Here is an 18,772-nt window from a genome sequence, read left to right on the forward strand (position 1 = left end):
CACTGACAACGATTGCGAAAAATCGGCCGCCGAGCGCCTAGTCGCCGCCTAGGCGGGCAGATTTTTCCAACATTGTTTAAAACTCCCACAAACTATTTCAGCTGTTCTCAAATCACATATAACGATTGCGGAAAATGGGACGCTGTGAGCAGCCGATTTTTCCAACACTGTTTAAAACTCCCACAAACTATTTCAGCTGTTCTCAAATGATCCATAACTCTAATTAACAAGCACAAAATGACACACACACACACACACAAACATATATATATATATATATAATATGCATAGTTCGAGTATGAAATTACCAAAATGGCATCGATGTCATCGTCAGGTGAGAGCTTCTGGTCTCTCTGCGAGCAATCTTTTCCTCAGCTTTCGCTGCTTTCTCTTTGCCTTATTCCTGGATTCTTCGTCTTCTTCCCCATGTCTGGAAACACAGCCAAAAAGGCTCAGACTCGGCTCAAGGGAGAAGAGACATTTATCTGGACGACACTAATAATGACTGTGTTGCTTTAAGCGCGATGTCGATTATTGGTAGCTTTAGTATAGCCGCACGGCTATACTCTGGTCTCTTAATAAAATGAGTCTCTTAATAAAATGAGTATAGCCGGCTATACTAGGGTTTTTATTGTTAAAAAATAGTATAAACGCTCGGCTATACTATATGTGACGCATGGAGAAATGTGTGCTAACGCTAGGCGGGTCCTCTTTTTATAAATAGTATAGCCGCGTGGCGAAATGTACCCTAGGCGGGTTTTGGGTCCTTTTTTTTTTTTTTCTTACCGCTATTTTTTCTTTTGTGGAAGTAGATGCTCCATAAAAATAAAATAAAAAAAATTACATTTAAGTGTATATGTAGCTTTCTATAATATAGGTAGTAACATGCCTTCTATAAGCCAATTAATGATCACCTTTGATTCTCAATGTGTAAGAAAATAAATAAATAAACACCGAAAGATAACTTATGTCTAACAAAGAGACGTACTATTTTTCACTTCTCATTGATTTTTAATTAGTAAAATAGGTTCCAACAAAAATTTTATAAAAAAAAATTAGTAAAATAGGTGGCCAAAAAAGTCACTATACACACAACATAAAATAAATTTCTTAAGTACATTTTATATATTTATTCAACTTTAAAACAAAATATACCAACCTCTCAAAACAAGTTGTAAAAGCTAGCAATGGAGATAACTCATTTGAGATTATTCAAGGTGATAATTATGTTGGGATTGGTAGCTTTCATCAAAGCCTCAGTGCAAGATAAAGATATTTCTTCCTCTCCATATTTATTTCCTTCTCTGCATCATCCCTCTCAGTTTCTTCTTTCTTCTTCAACTGATAATTTTAAGGTTAAAATGGCCACAAAGACTGAGGCATATACAAAGTGTGTTGCTCAAGGCACTGAGACTTGTTACCGAAACCCAGAAGGCGGCTTCGAGGAATGCATGGAGTTTTTCATGAAATTATGCCGCAACTATTATCTTAAAAAACGCCATAGAAAAAGTACGGCCAAACCCTAAACGTTTTATTTATCTTGTGCTATTTCTTGTGTAATATAATTCGAGCATACTTGGTGAATGTTTATTTTTTTACCAATCAATAGCTATGAAATCCACAATGAAGAAACACAAATTTCAATAAACCAACAAATCTTTGGCAACAAACTGTGAGGTCGAGGATATTCAACTACAATAAACATTGTTCTAGCTAACAAAGATTATCACAAAGACGACTTTTAGATCTTCTATTTTTTTTTTAAAGAGTATTTTGTTTTTCTTTACAACAATGTACATTTGACAACATTTTATTCCTGATTTTAAAAAACTAGAACAATCAAACATGAACAAAATCTGAATCTCTTGAATCTAAAAGAACTTGAATATAGGATAAACGTGAGGATATTTCTCTGGAGCAGGCTTCAGTGATAAGGAACTCTTGAATCTATTAAACGTCCAACTTTCCCTAATGCTGTACATCTAAACGACACAAGCAACTAAAGAGAGAACTTGAAGCATAGCTTCATACAAAGTACCGCAGTTTCAAAGCCCGCAACAGTTCCACTGATCTGGTAGTACAATGGACACATAAATGCTCCTCAATCTGTCAAAAAAATGTGGGATTGAATTTGGCTAATCTACCGAAAAAAGGTGGTGCTATTGCTTTGGAGCATGCTTCCTTGAATTAAAAGAAGCTTCTAAGATGGCGAAAATTTGAACAGCTATGAAAACAATTAAGAAGTCACTCAATTGTCAAGCACCAATCTACATTATATTCAATCATTACCTCTGACACTAATTTCCAGCCTTTTCTGAGAATGGGCTCTTTCCAAGTATGAAGCAATTAAGGCATCCAATCTCACCAGCCCGAGTGCAACTGCAGATGTTGTTTGGGGCATACATGCAAAGGACGCAATCAGTTCTTCACTAAAATTACGAGAACCTTGCACTATATTGCACTCACATAATTGGTCCTCGTTGATGGCACAACAAAATCACCAAGAACCTGCACGAGTAAACAATAAAGAAACTGATGGTTCTTACTAGAAAATAAACAAAAAATAGATAGTGTGAAAGCGGAAAATAGAAAACCTGTAAAAGCTCAGCCAAAGATGAGGTACGTCTTAGTCGTTTCACCCATAGCTTATGAGCAGATTTTTTTGAAGCACCCAACAAAGCATCTTCTGGCATGACTGACTGCACAAAGCAGAGGGAAGTGGAGATCAATATAGCATGGAAAAACATTAAAAAGTTTGGGGCGAATAGAAATGTCTTCGATATATAACCTAGAAAACCTGTTTTAAGCATCAGACAATCAAAAGGTTCAGGCCCCAAAATCCAACTAAACTAATCCCACTATTTAGGGTTAGCTACCAGAAGCCCGAACTAATCAGATAGGGCAGGTGGATACTAATCAATCATTCTGCTCCATTTTCATCAATCCCTTCTCAGTAACACATGCTAAATTCCTCTTTTGGCCTCGTTTTCCCGCCATCCCGCATCCCTTCATCTAAAATCTTATTGCACTTCACAGATTTTCTCTTTTTATTTTTATTTTTTTTAATACATAAAAGCTATCGGATTTGATTGCACATAAATCTCAAAGTCACATTCTAATTATCCAAACCATGAACACTTAACTCATTCCTAGGTTGATCCTCAACTGAAGTCCTATTCTCCTCCAGTCTATCAAAGATATGTGTAGCTGGAAATCTTTTTAACTGGAGGACATCTTCAATACTATAACAAACATATATCACAAAATGCAAAGCCAAAATCCAAATGATGGGTTACCTCAATTGCTTGCATCGCAGCTTTTAGTGATTGGATCTGTGATGAGAGGGCCTATGCTTAGAAAAGTATCACTCGCTTCTTTCTCCCTACATGTGGCTACATGGATGGCATACCTTTCTTCCAGATCACAATGAAGCTCAAATGTTGTATGGCAAATCCTGCAGTGCTTCTCATCTCTCCAATACAAATCATGAAAACTTTCACTTCTAGTAAGTGTATCAAAATAGGATCGTTTACCATGTTTGACAGCATTCAGATCTAGGTAAAAGGAATTCCATAACCATGATCAAATGCTTGGATCCGGCTCCATTTCTGTTTCTGTTGTTCTCCTTTCTTTCTAACTTCAAGAACCATAACTCCAGATGAAGGCAGAGAATCATTTGCAATTCCAGATAAGTTGTTGTCTACATCAGATACTGGTGAATAAGTGTCTTCTCTAACACTATCCAGCTCAGATTGATCAGATTGCACCAAGTTGTGAATTCTATCCCTCTTTACCATTCTACTTGACATCGCTTGGCACAGAAACACTATTCTTTTCTCCAGGGATTCAATAAGAAGAGCCTCTCGTTTACTCCTGTCATCCAAAACTGACAACAAAGCACACAGGCCTGCATTTGATTTAAGAAAAAGCAAGTAAATATTATAACTTATACAAGGTCAAGCAATATCTACTACAATCACATTGATCGTATAACAAAAGTTCAGCAGATTCTTCTGTATCGATCACCTCCCAGTGACCATCTTCTGAAGATTCGAAATAAGTCAGCTTTTTAATTTTGGAATTTCCTGAATTGCACCCAGAATCATCATCACAGCTACATGTACCATTGTCACCGAGGTCATCATCAACTGCTCCAGAGTCTTCGGTATCTGATTGGGATTCCTCCACTTCCTTTTCAGAAGAATTAATACGTACACGATATGTGGATGATGAAATCTTTTCAAATAATATCACTTGAAAGAGTTGAACCAATTAAAGACTCTAGTTCCTCTATGCCACTCGAAAGGTTCAATTCAGAAATCTGCAAAACAAAAACAAAGTCCATCACTAATTCAAGTGGAATGCTGTGCTTGGCTGGTATCAACTTAATGATTAAAACATGAGAGATTATGATAACAATATTTTCAAGAAAACTTCGCCAACTCAGAAACTTTCAACCCATGAATTCCTTGCTCTAGCAGAACTCTAAACAATTCACCCTTCAAAGTACCAGGACGTAAACCATACTTCACCATAAGGCTCATTTCCTAGATAACAGAAGATTCAATTTGAAAAACCAAATTTCACATTTATAGATAGGTTTATGCAACAATAGATAAAGCTTATCAATTGTAGAACATAAATAAAACCACCATAAGAAAGTAAATAAGGCTCCTGTGCATGTCTGGTCATTAAAGCAAATAATTCCAGAGACAGGCAGAAACAAATAAGCATATGCTCAACAGATGTTATTTAGGAATGCATGATAATGCCAACAAACAAAACTGAAGAAACTATTTCCTTTAACATTCAATCACTACATGTTATATTACATGTAAAACCTAAAATTTCAGATTTTGGTCCTTTAGTATGGAAAATGAATCTATCCAACTGGGGCTCTGCCTCAAGGTAGAAACAGATTATTCGGCGTAATGACAGATCTTAAATGACTATTGCCAATACGGCTTTGAATGCTCAAGGTTTTGGGTGATGAACACATTTACTAGATGTGTTGATAATTATTGGGCGTCTATAGCACTTAACTTGTAGAATACAGATGTGTTGATAATTAAATACATTTACTAGAGAGGAAATGGAGCTTGGAAAAATCAATTGCAACTATGGGAGTTAAATTAGAAGACCTTGCTAAGGGCATCCCTTCGCATTGCACCTTGCTTTGAACCAAAACCAGCGGCAACCAGTACTTGACTCTGTATTTCTGTCCATGTTAAAGGGTTTAGCGATCTCTTCCAGAATTCCAAGGTTTATAGGTCGTATAATCATGAATAAGAAAACAGACCTCATAAATAAGAAAAGGCAAATGCAATACAGATGGAGTGTATGACATCTTTCACGAAGGATGAACTATATTTGCAAAATAACTTAACAAAATCAGCCCACAAACAGTTTGAAATTCACATACCTTGAACAGTTTCTTGACAATCTCTGGAGAAGAATCCCAAGGTTGCATACAGAGTGGCTGCTTCATCTTCATAGAATTTGGAGGAAACTTGGCCAGCAAATCTGAAATCACAAAAATTCCTTATCCACAGCTCAAAATACCATACATGCAGACACATACATATTACAGCATTTCATTTTAGAGTGGAAAATTTGTTCCGTTCTTCCTTCAAACCAACCTTTGCAAAGTGAACTAGCATCAGGATCGGTTGCTCGCCAGACCGTCACCAAACCTTTTCCAAATCGGGAGTATAGCCGTGCGGCTATATTATTATATTATATAAAAATAGTACAGCCGCGCGATACTTTTTTGACACGTGGCCAAATGGCGCTAGGCGACAGGCCTAGCCGCGCGGCTCGACTCGTGGTTTTTTTAATAAAAAGGGTATAGCCGGACGGCTATACTACAGGTTTTGTTAAAAATAGTATAGCCGCCCGGCTATACTATTTTTTACACGTGGCGAATATTATAGCCGCGCGGCTATACTATGGATTTTGTTTTTTTGCGCTCGGCTTTACAGACGTCGTTTTTATATAAATATATTTTATAAATATTATAGCCAATCGGCCATACTCTTTGCATAAGACACCGTGCACTTGTTAACATTTTGAGTTGACCAATAGTTTTTTTGTGTGGAAGAGTTCCATTAAAATGATTTTCAGAAATGCTTGCCTCTTCAAGGAATGACAGATTTCAAGAGGACACTGGAATTGGACATGATATTGAATTACTCGAAAGAGCAAGGAGGCGTAAATGTCTGAAATTTCCTAGCTGATCGGATAGTGGACCTAAAAAATCATTTGTTGACAGCTTCAGTGACTCCATTGGACCTGAACTACACCTTGACAAGCTTCCCAATATTTCTGATACGCTTCCACTGAAATAGTTCCTTGACAGATCAAGAACCGTCAACTTACAAAGATTTCCCAATGAGCTTGGCATTTTCCCTTCAAGTTGATTAGGAGACAAGTCAAGATTGACAATGGCTGTCAAGTTTCCAGTGGAACTTGAAATTTCACCTCGCAAGAGATTCAAATAAAGGGATAGGGACTCAAGATTGCTACAAGTGTACAACCATTGAGGTATGGTACCCCAGATGATGTTCCACCTGAGATTAAGAACTTCAAGCCTTGTCATGTTTGCAACACCAACTGGTATTTGATTGAGTTCACAACAGGACATATGCAACTCTACCAGCATAGAGGAGGGGAGTGTGTTTGTCACCTGAAACCAATCAGATGCTTTGCTAAGATCTACACGACTCATGTCCAGGTTCTGCCAACTCGAAAGACCAGAAAGCCATTGGAGATTCTCAAACTTCATCCAGTACGTAGTAGCTTTTACTCCGGAGTGCTAGAGAGCGTAGACTCGAGAGATTTCCCAATTGATTTGGAATAGGTTAAGATATCTTGAATTTTTAAGAGAACCTAATAAGCTAGGAATCTGTATTCCTCCAAAATCATTGTTGCTTAGATCTAAGTAGCTCAGATGCTTTAAATTTAGTAGAGAAGTATTTACCTTGCCACCCAAAGAGTTGTCTTGATACAAACTGTAATTCAAATACTCATCTGAATAATAATTTCCAAGGTGCAGCTCACGGACATGACCGGTTAAATTGTCGCAGACAACTCCGGTCCAATTGCAACAATCTCCCTCACCAACCCAAGATAAAAGCCTATTGGAAGGATCCTTAAGATCTTGCTTGAACATTAGAAGTGCCTGTCTCTCATTTTGTTTACAAGGCATACCCAAATTTCCATTGCATAAGCTAATGGTAATGGTTGCAATGCATAGAAATCTGAAAACTGAAACAATTCTCATGGCTTTGTCCATGAGGTTATATCTTAATAGGTGATTTGTGTGAGTAATATAACTCATTTAGAATGGTGCAGTATATACACATACTACTACACTATAACTGAGAGTTGTTTGAAATGTGAAGCAATTACCAAGAACACTCCAACTCATCATGCAATTCTCTACAACAAATAATGCATGTAGTAACAAAATTTAGTAGCACTCAAGAGAACGAGGTAGACCAAAGGCAAACATTCCCACCAAAAAAGAAGAAAAAAAATATTGAACTCTCAAATTGATTTATCGTGTAATTTCTCTCTCTTCAATATATGCTTTGGAGATATTGAAACAAGCAAATTAATATCTATAAAGTATAAACTAATGCAACTAGAAGGGTCTTTTTTATTATTAATAAATAGTATAGCCGTGCGGCTATAATCTTATTAAATATAATATACTTAAAACATATAGCCGCGCGGCCATACGACGGTTTTTTATTAAAAAATAGTATAGTCACGCGAATATACTTTTTTTTTGGCGGGCGCTAGGTACCAGGCGGGTCCTTTTTAATTATAAATAGTATAGCCGCGCGGCTATACATGGGTCTTTTTAAATTTATAAAAGTATAGCCACTCGGCTATACGGGTTTTTTTTTTAATAAAAAGAGTATAGCCACGTGGCGGCACTACGGTTTTTATTATAAAAATATCAAAAGCCTCGCTGCCAAACCCTGAAATCATAGCTGTCCATGCCAAAGTATACTTGTTGGGCATTTCCTGAAAGACCTCATACGCTTTGTCCACACATCCGCACAATGACCACATCACTCTCCAGGCCATTTCTCCATGGGTACCCATGCACCCATATCCCATGATCAAATGCACCAAGATGAGCACAAGCTGCAAGGACACTGGCAATTGTGATCTTATAATTATCCGGTCTAACCACTGGTGATCTGGCCTCAGTTGGCCGACCACCTTGAACAAACCCAGTAATCAAGGAATTCGAAGTAATAATGCTTCTCTTGTTCATCTTCCCGTACAGATTCAATGCCTCATCAAGATTCCCACTTCTCAAATACCCCTTAATCATCGAGTTTCACGAAACATCCCTTTCCAACATTTCATCAAACAATGTACGTGCACTATTCAGAAACCCGCATGCAGAGTACATACCAATCAACAAATTTTGAACAAAAACATCATGCCGAGCCCATACTTAACGACTTGTTCATGGAAGCTGCGGCCTGTGCCGCCATCAACCCTACTCGTGCATTATTTTATAGGGAACAGAAAAGTGAGACAATTAGGGGAAATGCCATCGCAGAGCATTTGCTTATACAGCAACAATCACCCAAACGAAGAAAGAGTTTCATCCGCAGCACTGATTTTTGTGCACGCATATGCTCTAATCATCACGTTATAGACGTAGGTTTTCTTTAAAGTCAGGGGGGAAAAAAATTAAAAGACCTAGGCGCAGTGCCCAGGCGGGTTTAGGTTCCTTTTTTTTTTTTTTTTTCTTACCGTTATTATTATTATTTTTTTTTTGTAGAAGCATATGCTCCATAAAGATACTTAACCGTTAATTGAAGAGTGATTTTTAACTTACATTTAAGCTCCAACTAAAAAAAAACTTGTTTAGTTGACGACTGCAAACTGTTACTAGCGCAGCAGGACTATACATTATTACAACATGTGATGAAGGAGGCTAATGAAGTGGCTGCAAGACTTGCTAGGATAGCATTACACTCTCATGGAGCGGCTGAGTGGTTCTGGAACCCCCCGATAGTTTTGCATGATGCTTTAGTGGCAGACTCTTTTTAATTCCCTTGTTCTAGGAATTTTATATTGTACGGCTGGCATGGGTGGTACCCTTTCCTAACCCGAGGTTTTATCCCGCTTGATTTTCCTCAGGAAGGTTTTAACGAGGCCACCTTAACATCCTTTTGTACTATTTACAGTTGAATGGAATGAAACCCATCGCTTTTCCCCTCCAAAAAAAAAAAACTTACATTTAAGTGTATATACAGCATTCTATAATATAGGTAGTGACATGCCTTCTATAAGCCAATTCTTTATCACCTTTAATCCTTAATGCGCAAGGCAAAAAAGAAACACGCCCTGCATGTCCTTTCTCAATCTCTCGAGGCTAAATCTTTTGTTTAACATTCAAAAGTCGCAAATGTGCCTCTTTCTTGCCATTCATTCACTTCAACAGAACAAACTATGGAAGTGAAAAGCAGGGCCAAGGCATTTACCAAAAACAAGAGCTTTAGTCACTTAACCATTCTCATCAGCATTGGCCTTTTTTCTCTGTTTCTGATTCTCATCCTATTTCATGCACAGGCCTCTCCTTTTGGGTTTACTTCATTGTCCACATCTTCTGCTTCATGGGATTTCTTCAAGAAATGGAGAGGAACAGAAATGGATGCCAATCTTAGCTCGAAACTCCAAGACTTGGTCACGTTTCTTCCTCTCAAAGACATAAGGTTTGCTAAGACTGCAGTGGAGGGGAACACTTGGTTTATGAACTCTTTGATTGACACATATGAAGAAAATGAATCCCAGTATCTCTATTTGCCCTCAGAAGCATCCAAGGGAAGGCTGCTGTGCCTCAAAGGGAATGACAAAAGAGATGGCACCAAAAACTCATATGCCTTAGCATGGCCTGAAGGTCTACCAAACTCAACCACACTCTTGAAGGGCCTCACTTTTGTGTCTGATACATTCTGTGACTATAAAAACTTGTGGCATGGGCTAACTGCAATGTTTCCTTTTGTGGGTTGGTCTATGAAAAAAGGATGCTCAAAGCCATCAAGGTTGGTACTTTTTCCACTGGGGAGAGCTCAGAGACCAAATGGGATGGTGGATTCAGAATGTCATGCAAGCAAGTTTTGGGCAGGTGCCAGTTGAAGTACTTGAAAAAGGAGATGATGGGCCTTACTGTTTTGAGAAGGCAGTTGTGATGAGGCACAATGTTGGGAAAATAGGGAAGCTCAGGAAGCTTCAGGTCTCTGACTTGTTGAGATGTAAAGCAAGAGAATTTTGTGGCATAAACCCTGCAGGTAGGAGGAAGGAGGTGAATGTGAGAGGGCAGCCAAGTATAAGGTTGACATTGCTGATGACGAGAGGTTCAAGATCATTCAAGGATCCAACGGCTGGGATTAATGTATTCTCAAGGCAGTGTGCAATGGTGGACGGGTGCATGTTAGAGGTGGTTCAGTCTGAAGATCTGAATTTCTGTGATCAGGTTTGCTCTCTCTCTTTTCCTTTAATTAATTCACGTTTCACCTTCCCATTTGATCAAGAGCCAAAGTTCCTAGTATTAGACATGTTGTGTTGACCAAAGAAAATAGACACGTTGTGTTGACCAAAGAAAAAAGAGACGCTTGCAACTGTATACAACTGGATCAGTTGTAGCCAACAATTACGCGTTATAGAGTTTAGAGCACCGTGCATTAAAACTGTTCCCTTAGTAATGCATGATTTATACTTGGTGATTTTAAAACAAGTTAAGCTAATGTAATGACCAACACAGACATCCTTGCATCCCCACATGGAGCACAGCTAACAAACATGCTCTTCATGAATGGAAACAGTAGCATAATGGAGTTTTTCTCCAGAGGATGGTTGAAGCTTGCCAGGGTCGGCCAGAATGTTTATCATTGGATGGCAGACCAATCCGGCATGAAGCACAGATGTGCATGGTGGGACCCCCACACCGACAAGGAATGCCCAGACCCTACAAAACAACTAGAATGCTTTCTCCTTTACAAAGACAGCCAGCTTGGCCACACTGAAACCTACTTTGCAGAGTGGGCAAGAACAGTCCTCAAACAAGTAAGAACAAGCAAGCAAGAACAAACCATCCAAAGTTCTCAGTGATATTCAAATGTTAGCCTGTGCTAACTAGCTAAACCAGTCATTCATTTACAAACTTTGTAAGCATATATATATATATATATATATATATGTGTGTGTGTGTTTAACAAGCATTTGACGAATAGAATTGCATCATTTCATTCTCCACATAAAAATTGATAATAGTATAGAAAAATCAAGATCATAAAGACCTCACATCCGACAAAAAAAATTGGGAGACTCATGCTGCTGAAAAGATTTGTGGGGATTTTTCACAATGACATAAAGTTTCTTTCTTACATAGATCACTTCTTCAAGAGTCAAGCTTTAAGCACAAAATTTTGAGATACTTGAGGATGTTCAACTAGTTTTCTAATAGGAGGATGAGGATGGCTTTACAATGAAACTAGTATTTGTGTACCCCAGAACCCTGTTTTAGCCTTGAACAAAAGAGTTTGGAAGGCATGAAGTACCTTTGAAATCTTCATCTAAACATTTTGGACCAAAGGTATACCATAAAGAAACAAATTAGCGCAAAAACCACTACATGGACAACATGGTTTGCTCCACTCTGGACGATGCTCTTGTTCAATCTCCTGACATTGTTCTTCAACCCTGCTTGACCTTTCATCAGCGTCATATGCTGTAATGAACCAGACACATATAATGGTTTCAGAAAGCTGTACCATCTCCACACACACACATACACAAATAAAGTCAAACTGATGGAGACCTATAATCCATCAATTTTAACAAAAATTGTTGAATGTAGAATGTAAAGTAATCCATTTCATCCTTCCCAGGCAGTTCAAAATAAAGTGAATTATGCAAGTAGCAATGTCTAGAGTTGATGGTATACCAGTTGATTGAGAAATTCATTCTGGAATTTTGCTTCCGCCTCTATATCTTGCGCTACCTGCCCCAGAATACGAGAACAAGATTAAACGCTATCTATAACTTGGTTGTAATCAAATTGCTGAAATAAACAATTTTACAAGGCAAAAGATGAAATTCCAAGAAAACTCATATAGTCCTAATAGACAAGATAGTAAAAGCCTGAGTCTGCAGACAGGCGTCAGCCACTATCTCCATTATATATCCATAAGTTCCAAGCAAAGAAATACAATGCAAGCACATATCCACCAAAACCAACATTTACAAGCAAACCAATAAGACAAAATAGAACTGTACACAGAATAAATAAACTTCTAGAGAAATTTTGAGAGAGCACAAATATAACATATATAACTAAAACATTAGGACAGAATCCATATTCAGAAGAGTAATGCATGGCAATGAAGAGTAAAGGAAATATGTAACAAGTAGAAATGTAGTAATTAACCATGGATTTACTAGCTAGTAACATTATCACATTTAGCAAGCATCAATATATTCAAGACCACAACAACAGGTGCAATGCAAGTGAGTAATTACGACTGAGAATTCAAATGAGAAACATATGGCTCACTTCAAGCATTACATCCTATAGCTAATAGAAACAAAATAGTTAAAGTGAAGCGTCCAATCTTTGAAAAGGTCAAGTATAATTCATTTAATTTTGACCTGTCTCTAAACCATCAAGCAATACGCATGCACTGAGAACAATGTAACAGAACTGCCAATATATAACAATTATGGGACCAATATACATACATACAAAGAAAAAATAAAAAAGAAGATAAAAGATAAATGGAGTGCATACATTTCTCAATCTTCTCACTTGGGATCGGAGACCAGTGATCTCATCATCCAAATCGGCATGCATTGGATCAATCCTCAATTGGATTTCATCAGAGCTAGCTGCTGGTCTTGTGCTAAGACCCTCCCTGAAGAACCATCATTCATTTATCAACATCAAACAAAATCAAACAAAATAGAAACATTGCATAGTGTAAAGAATACCTTGATCTGTATGGAGCAGCATTGCCATAGGCCGCCATTGGAGAGACAAGAGTTTGTGTTTGGTGAACTGGCCTGACTTGGCTTCTACGAACAATCGTATTTTATTTCAAATTGAATTGGTGATGATGTTGTCTTGATGATTGCCCACCGTTAGTTTTTGAATCTCAAATATCTGACCATGCATGGACTTTTGTTATAAACCATAATTTGAAGGAGATGGACTACCACAAAACATAAGTAAATTTTACATGTACTTAAGAGATGTAGAATAAGCCAGAAATATAAAATATTCACAAAGAATTTATCTGAGGATATCATGCACAATACAGCTTCAACCACAAAACTAGTGCCCGAGTTTGAAGAAACAATAAAATAAATTCAAGAACCACTCAATGGGGAAGATAATATTCTACTAGAGCACACTCCTTCAACACAAAATTCACATTGTACATCAGTACATCACAAGGCCCGGGTCGGCAGACTCCGGCTTGAGGTTGCTGATCAGACCCATTCTACATGCCATCATTAGGATTTAGGCCCTAAAGAGAATACCAATTTAAATTGCTACCCTGCCTGCTAAACCCAATTTGGCAGACAAAAAACCCAATTTTGATGACTGAAAACATATGATCTCCATCCGAAACCCTTATTCCAATTTATTAGCCAAAATAATTAGGGCTCTGTTTCAATTGCATGTCCCCCCAATCTCTTGATGCAAACCAAACAAAAGGATTCTAACGAATTCCAACATATATAATCATTTTGATAATCAATCACAGATGAATTTCGAATTCTGAAACTGGTAAATCAAATCTGATCAAGAAAAAAAAGCATATTATTTGAAAAGAAATAAAAAGAGAAAAGATGTCAATGGCAATACCTTCGTCGTAGATGAACAACACAGGGGATTCGAACGGTGACAACAGCAAGGCCCCTGACAAAAGTTAGAGAGAAGTAGCAGAAATGGAAACCTCGCGCGTAAGACGAAGGAGGATAGAAGCTGTTATTTTGAGGAAAGAGTCAAGGTATTTCAAATATTTCGTTAAAATGAAACAAAACAAACTTCTTCGTTTTCTACGTTTTTGGACAACATTGTTTTGCCCAAATTACCGAAGTGGCCCGTACAGTTTTCCTCCATTTTCATTAAGGTCCGTATATTTTCCATTTTAACCCTAGATATCTTTTATTTTATTTTATTTTCTATACAAGTGATATTGGAGGAGGAGGGAATTAAATCTAGGATATCGAATGCAAAATAAATGTTCTTAACTAATTGAACTACAAGCCATTTTACTAGATATCTTTTGTCTTAAGCATGAAGCAAGAAGTTAACTCCACAAGGAAAAAAAACATGTCTTTAGAGCTATGTAAGGAACTAAGGGGATTCATATTGAAAAGGAGGCTTGGGTATGGGAAATCAATTGCTTTCCCATGTTTGGTAAGTCCATGCATAGGAAATCGTTGCCTTGAACATTGAAAAATATGGGGGAAAGTGAAGCCCTCCTCCCCCATTGTGTTTTGTTTTCCTCCTCATGGAAAAATTTGGGAAAATGAGCCAACATTAAATACATATTTTTCATGATCATATTGTACCCATTAATAATTTAAAATTACAATATAGCATTAAATGCATTCTTTTTTTATTTGATTTCATATGGGTATAATTGAAAATTTAAACAAAGTTTGTTTTACATTCCTACACAAACCAAACATGTGAAAGGAAATAAAGTGGTATTTCTTGGTTACTTTCTCAGGATTACCGAACATAGGAAATGAATATCCATTTTCCATCTCTTGAGAAATGATATGGGAAGTGATTTTTCCTCAAATCTGTTCCGTGAACCAAATGATATAATTGAAATAGATGTGAGCATTTCTTTTTCTTTTTTTTCAATCGCATGTAGATACTTTTTTTTTTTTTTCTAGTGTTTGCAGTTGTTATATATTTTTATATTAGTATGTCTTTTTTTTTTTGGTAAATTCAAGCTTGTGTAAGCATCCCAGTAATATAATCATCAATTTTAAAGCCCATGGGGTTAGCTAAATGGAGGTTAGGTGGATAAATATATTAGAATTACGGTTCACTAAATGGTTAAATTTACTTCCATTGTTGAGAAAAGGAAAAAAATACTTTGAATTCTGAAAGAGATTTTCCTTTCATAGTGAATAACGCAAAACTTAGCCCCACCCCAAGTGGAAATTAACATTGTCCGTAAATCAAATATAAATATAAATAAATTGAATATAAATTTAACAGACAACGTGATGGAAGAGAACGCGGGTCAAAACTTGCGTTCTCCTTCCATTTGAATCCACCATTGGTTTCTTTCTCTCGTGTGACTTGATGTCACTTCCCACATCATCCACCGTCGATTGAAAAACGCACGCCCCTTCATCTACCATCCATATCTACCATCCCCCCACGCACACGGTACACGCGGCTCTATTAAATCAGATGATGATATCTCAATTTCGTTGGTCCGCTGCCGTTCACATTGAACGAGGCAGATTCCCACACGACGTCGTTCCAGTCAACAATAATTGCCTTGAACCTTCGCCTTTTAAATTCAGCCACCAGGCCACTCAAATTCAATGCACATTTCATTCCTCCCACACTAGCGGAACTGAAAAGAAGAAGAAGAAGAAAAAACTCATCCACCCATTGGCATATTCTTCTTCTTATTATTATTACAGAAAAACCCCAGAAAAACTAAGAAATTACATGGGTAGCCAGGGAAGCGAAGAAGGAGGGTCGTTGTTGAAGAAACCCAGATTTCTCTGCCTCCATGGATTCAGAACCAGTGGAGAAATCATGAAGAAACAAGTGGGTAAGTGGCCTGAATCTGTGCTGCAGAAGCTCGACCTTGTTTATCTTGATGGGCCTTTTCCGGCCCTAGGTAAATCTGACGTTGAGGGCATTTTTGATCCTCCTTATTATGAGTGGTTCCAATTCAACAAGGTAAAAGAAAAGAAAAAAGAATTTCCCGGATTCATCCTTCCCATTCTGATTTGCTGTTTTTTGTTTTTCTGTAGAAGGGTAAGTTTTTATTTTATTTTATTTTTACGCAGGAATTTTCTGAGTACACAAACTTTGACAAGTGTTTGGAATACATAGAAGATTACATTATAAAGCAGGGACCATTTGATGGGCTAGTTGGTTTTTCCCAGGTATTTATCTTACCACTTTTAAAATCCTTTTATGGTTTTTTTTTTCATGAATCGAGAGCAGAAATTCGAATTTGTGACCCCTTTTAATATTTGGATTTAATTTTAGCAATATGTGTATATTTTTCATTTCTAGTAAATGCAATTTGGAAATGAGATATTGAAAATCACAAAATGATGGTATTGCATTCCTAAAGAAAGAAATTGTGTCCAAATCAAAAGCCCTATAAAATGCCCTCCTTTTTAAACTCTTTTTTTGTTGTGTTTACAATCTTTTGATCACTAGTTAGTTGGAAATGAATAAATGCAGGGTGCAATATTGTCAGCTGCGCTGCCGGGGCTACAAACGAAGGTATATACAGAAGCTATAATGTAACAAGTTTTAAATTGTGGGGACTGTTGTTTTGTTTTGGCTTATATTTTTATTTTAAATTTATAATAAAATTTTGATTTGTTTTGCGTTACTTTTTATGCTTTGCTCGTAGGGGGTGGCATTGACTAAAGTACCTAAAATTAAATTCCTCATCATAATTGGAGGGGCCAAATTCAAGTCCCCAGCAGTAGCTGTCGATGCTTATGCTTCTCCCATTGAATGCCCGTCCCTACACTTTTTAGGTAATTTCTGTTTTTTTTATTTGGTCAAAGTTCCAAATGCACAAAGAAAATGGGATTCTACATTGATGACGTATTTCAATCAATGATTTAGAGTGGTTTATGCATGTGAACGGTTCGTCGGTTTGTTGGGTTTTTTTTATTGCAGGACTACTTTATTTAATATTGTCTATGCACGTGTGTGAACACTGTTTGTTCTTGAATTTTGTAGGATAAATTATTTAAATGGTCCTCAAATTTATACTCGATTTACATTTTAGTCCCTCAATTAAATTATTCATTCAAATGGTCCATCAACTCTATATTATTCGCTCCATTGGTCTTACCATTACATTCTGTTAATATTTCCGTTAAATATGAGGGCAAATTAGTCATTATTTACCCTAAAATTAGGTTAAATTTAACAAAAAATTAGACGGTAGGACTACTAGAGCGAATAATATAGAGTTGATGGATCATTTGAACGAATAATTTAGTTCGTGACCAAAATATAAATCAGGTATAAGTTTGAGGATCATTTGAGTAATTTGCCAAATTTTATATTACAAGACCCATTTCAATCAACGATTCATAATCATTTAACTTTAGTTAGTGATTATTGATCAAAGTGTGTTATACATTCCCAGGAGAGACGGACTTCTTGAAGCCATATGGACTTGAGCTGTTGGAACACTGTGTAGAACCTACAATCATTCATCATCCCAAGGGTCATACAGTCCCTAGGCTTGATGAAAAGGGTTTAGAGACCATGATGAGCTTCATTGACAAGATTCAAAAGGCATTGACTGAGAAAGACCAACAGTAACAATAATGCAGCATTTGAAGATTCATTCTGGCCATGACCCTTAAATCTTTTTTTTTTTTCTTCAATATGTTGGTGCCATTTAAAACCACATTTACTTCCCATGTTGTGTCAAATTTAATTTCATAAGAACAATGCATAGAGTTTTTCTGGAATTATATTTGGATACTCCTCAGTTAGGATCTTCCCATCCTCATGCATTGTGAATCATCGATGCCGTATGCACTTTAGGGTTGAGTCTGCAACTCTATTGTGCATTTCCGCTCAGCTAAGGACCCAAAAATGAAAAAATGAAAACTCATAGACACCAAACATATATTAAGTTAAGATATATGCAACCAAAGTATATGACAACGTAAAGACACAACCAATTGTACCAGACGTTAACTCTGATTCTAGTAAAATCTGATAAATCATGGTGTTAATTTTTGGAACCACACGCCAATATCCCGCTTGATCACAAGTTAGAGTTAGAGAGATAATGGGATTGATGAGGGAGTAAACCAATGTGAACTTGCGGGAAAAAAGAGTTCTCCATATAAAATATAAAATGGGCATTGATCCCACCAAATGGGTTTCGCCTTCTACGTTTGGATAATATTTTGGTTGGATCTGATTAAACATAATCCTGCAGTCAGATGAATGTGGTGTTCATAGGTTATAATTTTTAGGTCATTTGGTCTGCGGATTTAGCTGGTAAATGTTGTGCTTCTTTGAAGGAACCCGTCATTCATCTCTCCACCAATGTGGTAATGTATAAATTATAATCTTCAAACTTACCTCCACATCACTGGTGTAAAGTTAGGAGTGACAATTTTTATTAGGGCTTCTTAGATCTAGGTTCAAAACGATTAGTTATCATTGGGTTTAGTCTGCGTGTTTTTGGTTTTAGATGCAGGTCCTTTGACATTTATTACTTTTTTTGTTGTGTCGATTTTACCCTTTGAGGTAAATAAGGAAAACACATTTAAAATCTAAATTTAATGCATTATTTCCTTATAATTGAATTTCTTAATTTAAATTTTGAATTTTGAATTTTTTCCTTGATAATATTTACCTAATATATGCATAAAATACAATTTAATCAATGAAAAGTAAAGACCCACATATTATACCAATCGATTGGACAAACACCCACATGAATTTATGTACCTGACGTATAGGTAAATAGTG

The 18,772-nt window shown here is 36.9% G+C and overlaps 3 protein-coding genes and 1 pseudogene across 3 annotated transcripts; 2 read left to right on the forward strand and 2 right to left on the reverse strand.

The window, feature by feature from the left end:
* Positions 1–1,803: 1,803 nt before the first annotated feature.
* LOC117619856 lies at positions 1,804–6,784 on the reverse strand (annotated as a pseudogene).
* A 2,699-nt stretch (positions 6,785–9,483) lies between these two features.
* Positions 9,484–11,142, forward strand: LOC117619865. The gene is made up of 3 exons (XM_034349920.1): positions 9,484–9,972; positions 10,058–10,507; positions 10,825–11,142. Exons 1-3 carry the CDS (start codon positions 9,484–9,486, stop codon positions 11,140–11,142), a joined length of 1,257 nt encoding a protein of 418 aa, XP_034205811.1.
* Positions 11,143–11,350: 208 nt separating this feature from the next.
* LOC117613831 (bet1-like protein At4g14600) lies at positions 11,351–14,073 on the reverse strand. The gene is made up of 5 exons (XM_034342421.1): positions 13,901–14,073; positions 13,021–13,192; positions 12,821–12,944; positions 11,978–12,034; positions 11,351–11,761 (listed from the first exon to the last, which is right to left on the reverse strand). The coding sequence occupies exons 2-5, from the start codon at positions 13,056–13,058 to the stop codon at positions 11,603–11,605; spliced, it is 378 nt and encodes a 125-aa protein (XP_034198312.1). The 5' UTR covers positions 13,059–13,192; positions 13,901–14,073; the 3' UTR covers positions 11,351–11,602.
* A 1,444-nt stretch (positions 14,074–15,517) lies between these two features.
* Positions 15,518–17,783, forward strand: LOC117616795 (dihydrofolate reductase). The gene is made up of 5 exons (XM_034346211.1): positions 15,518–15,979; positions 16,090–16,188; positions 16,496–16,537; positions 16,671–16,800; positions 17,424–17,783. The coding sequence occupies exons 1-5, from the start codon at positions 15,743–15,745 to the stop codon at positions 17,600–17,602; spliced, it is 687 nt and encodes a 228-aa protein (XP_034202102.1). The 5' UTR covers positions 15,518–15,742; the 3' UTR covers positions 17,603–17,783.
* The last annotated feature ends 989 nt before the right edge of the window (positions 17,784–18,772 follow it).

The sequence above is a fragment of the Prunus dulcis genome, chromosome 1 (genome assembly GCF_902201215.1).
Source record: "Prunus dulcis chromosome 1, ALMONDv2, whole genome shotgun sequence".
NCBI classification, from domain to species: domain Eukaryota; kingdom Viridiplantae; phylum Streptophyta; class Magnoliopsida; order Rosales; family Rosaceae; genus Prunus; species Prunus dulcis.

Coding starts and splice junctions, on each gene's coding strand:
- LOC117616795 (XM_034346211.1), top strand. CDS start 15,743: ATGGGTAGCCAGGGAAGCGAAGAAGGAGGGTCGTTGTTGAAGAAACCC. Junction 16,189..16,495: donor GGCTAGTTGGTTTTTCCCAG/GTATTTATCTTA, acceptor GAATAAATGCAG/GGTGCAATATTGTCAGCTGC. Junction 16,538..16,670: donor TGCCGGGGCTACAAACGAAG/GTATATACAGAA, acceptor CTTTGCTCGTAG/GGGGTGGCATTGACTAAAGT.
- LOC117613831 (XM_034342421.1), bottom strand. CDS start 13,058: ATGGCGGCCTATGGCAATGCTGCTCCATACAGATCAAG. Junction 12,945..13,020: donor GCTGCTCCATACAGATCAAG/GTATTCTTTACA, acceptor ATGGTTCTTCAG/GGAGGGTCTTAGCACAAGAC. Junction 12,035..12,820: donor AAGTGAGAAGATTGAGAAAT/GTATGCACTCCA, acceptor ATTCTGGGGCAG/GTAGCGCAAGATATAGAGGC.
- LOC117619865 (XM_034349920.1), top strand. CDS start 9,484: ATGGAAGTGAAAAGCAGGGCCAAGGCATTTACCAAAAACAAGAGCTTT. Junction 9,973..10,057: donor TCTTGAAGGGCCTCACTTTT/GTGTCTGATACA, acceptor CTATGAAAAAAG/GATGCTCAAAGCCATCAAGG. Junction 10,508..10,824: donor ATCTGAATTTCTGTGATCAG/GTTTGCTCTCTC, acceptor CATGGAGCACAG/CTAACAAACATGCTCTTCAT.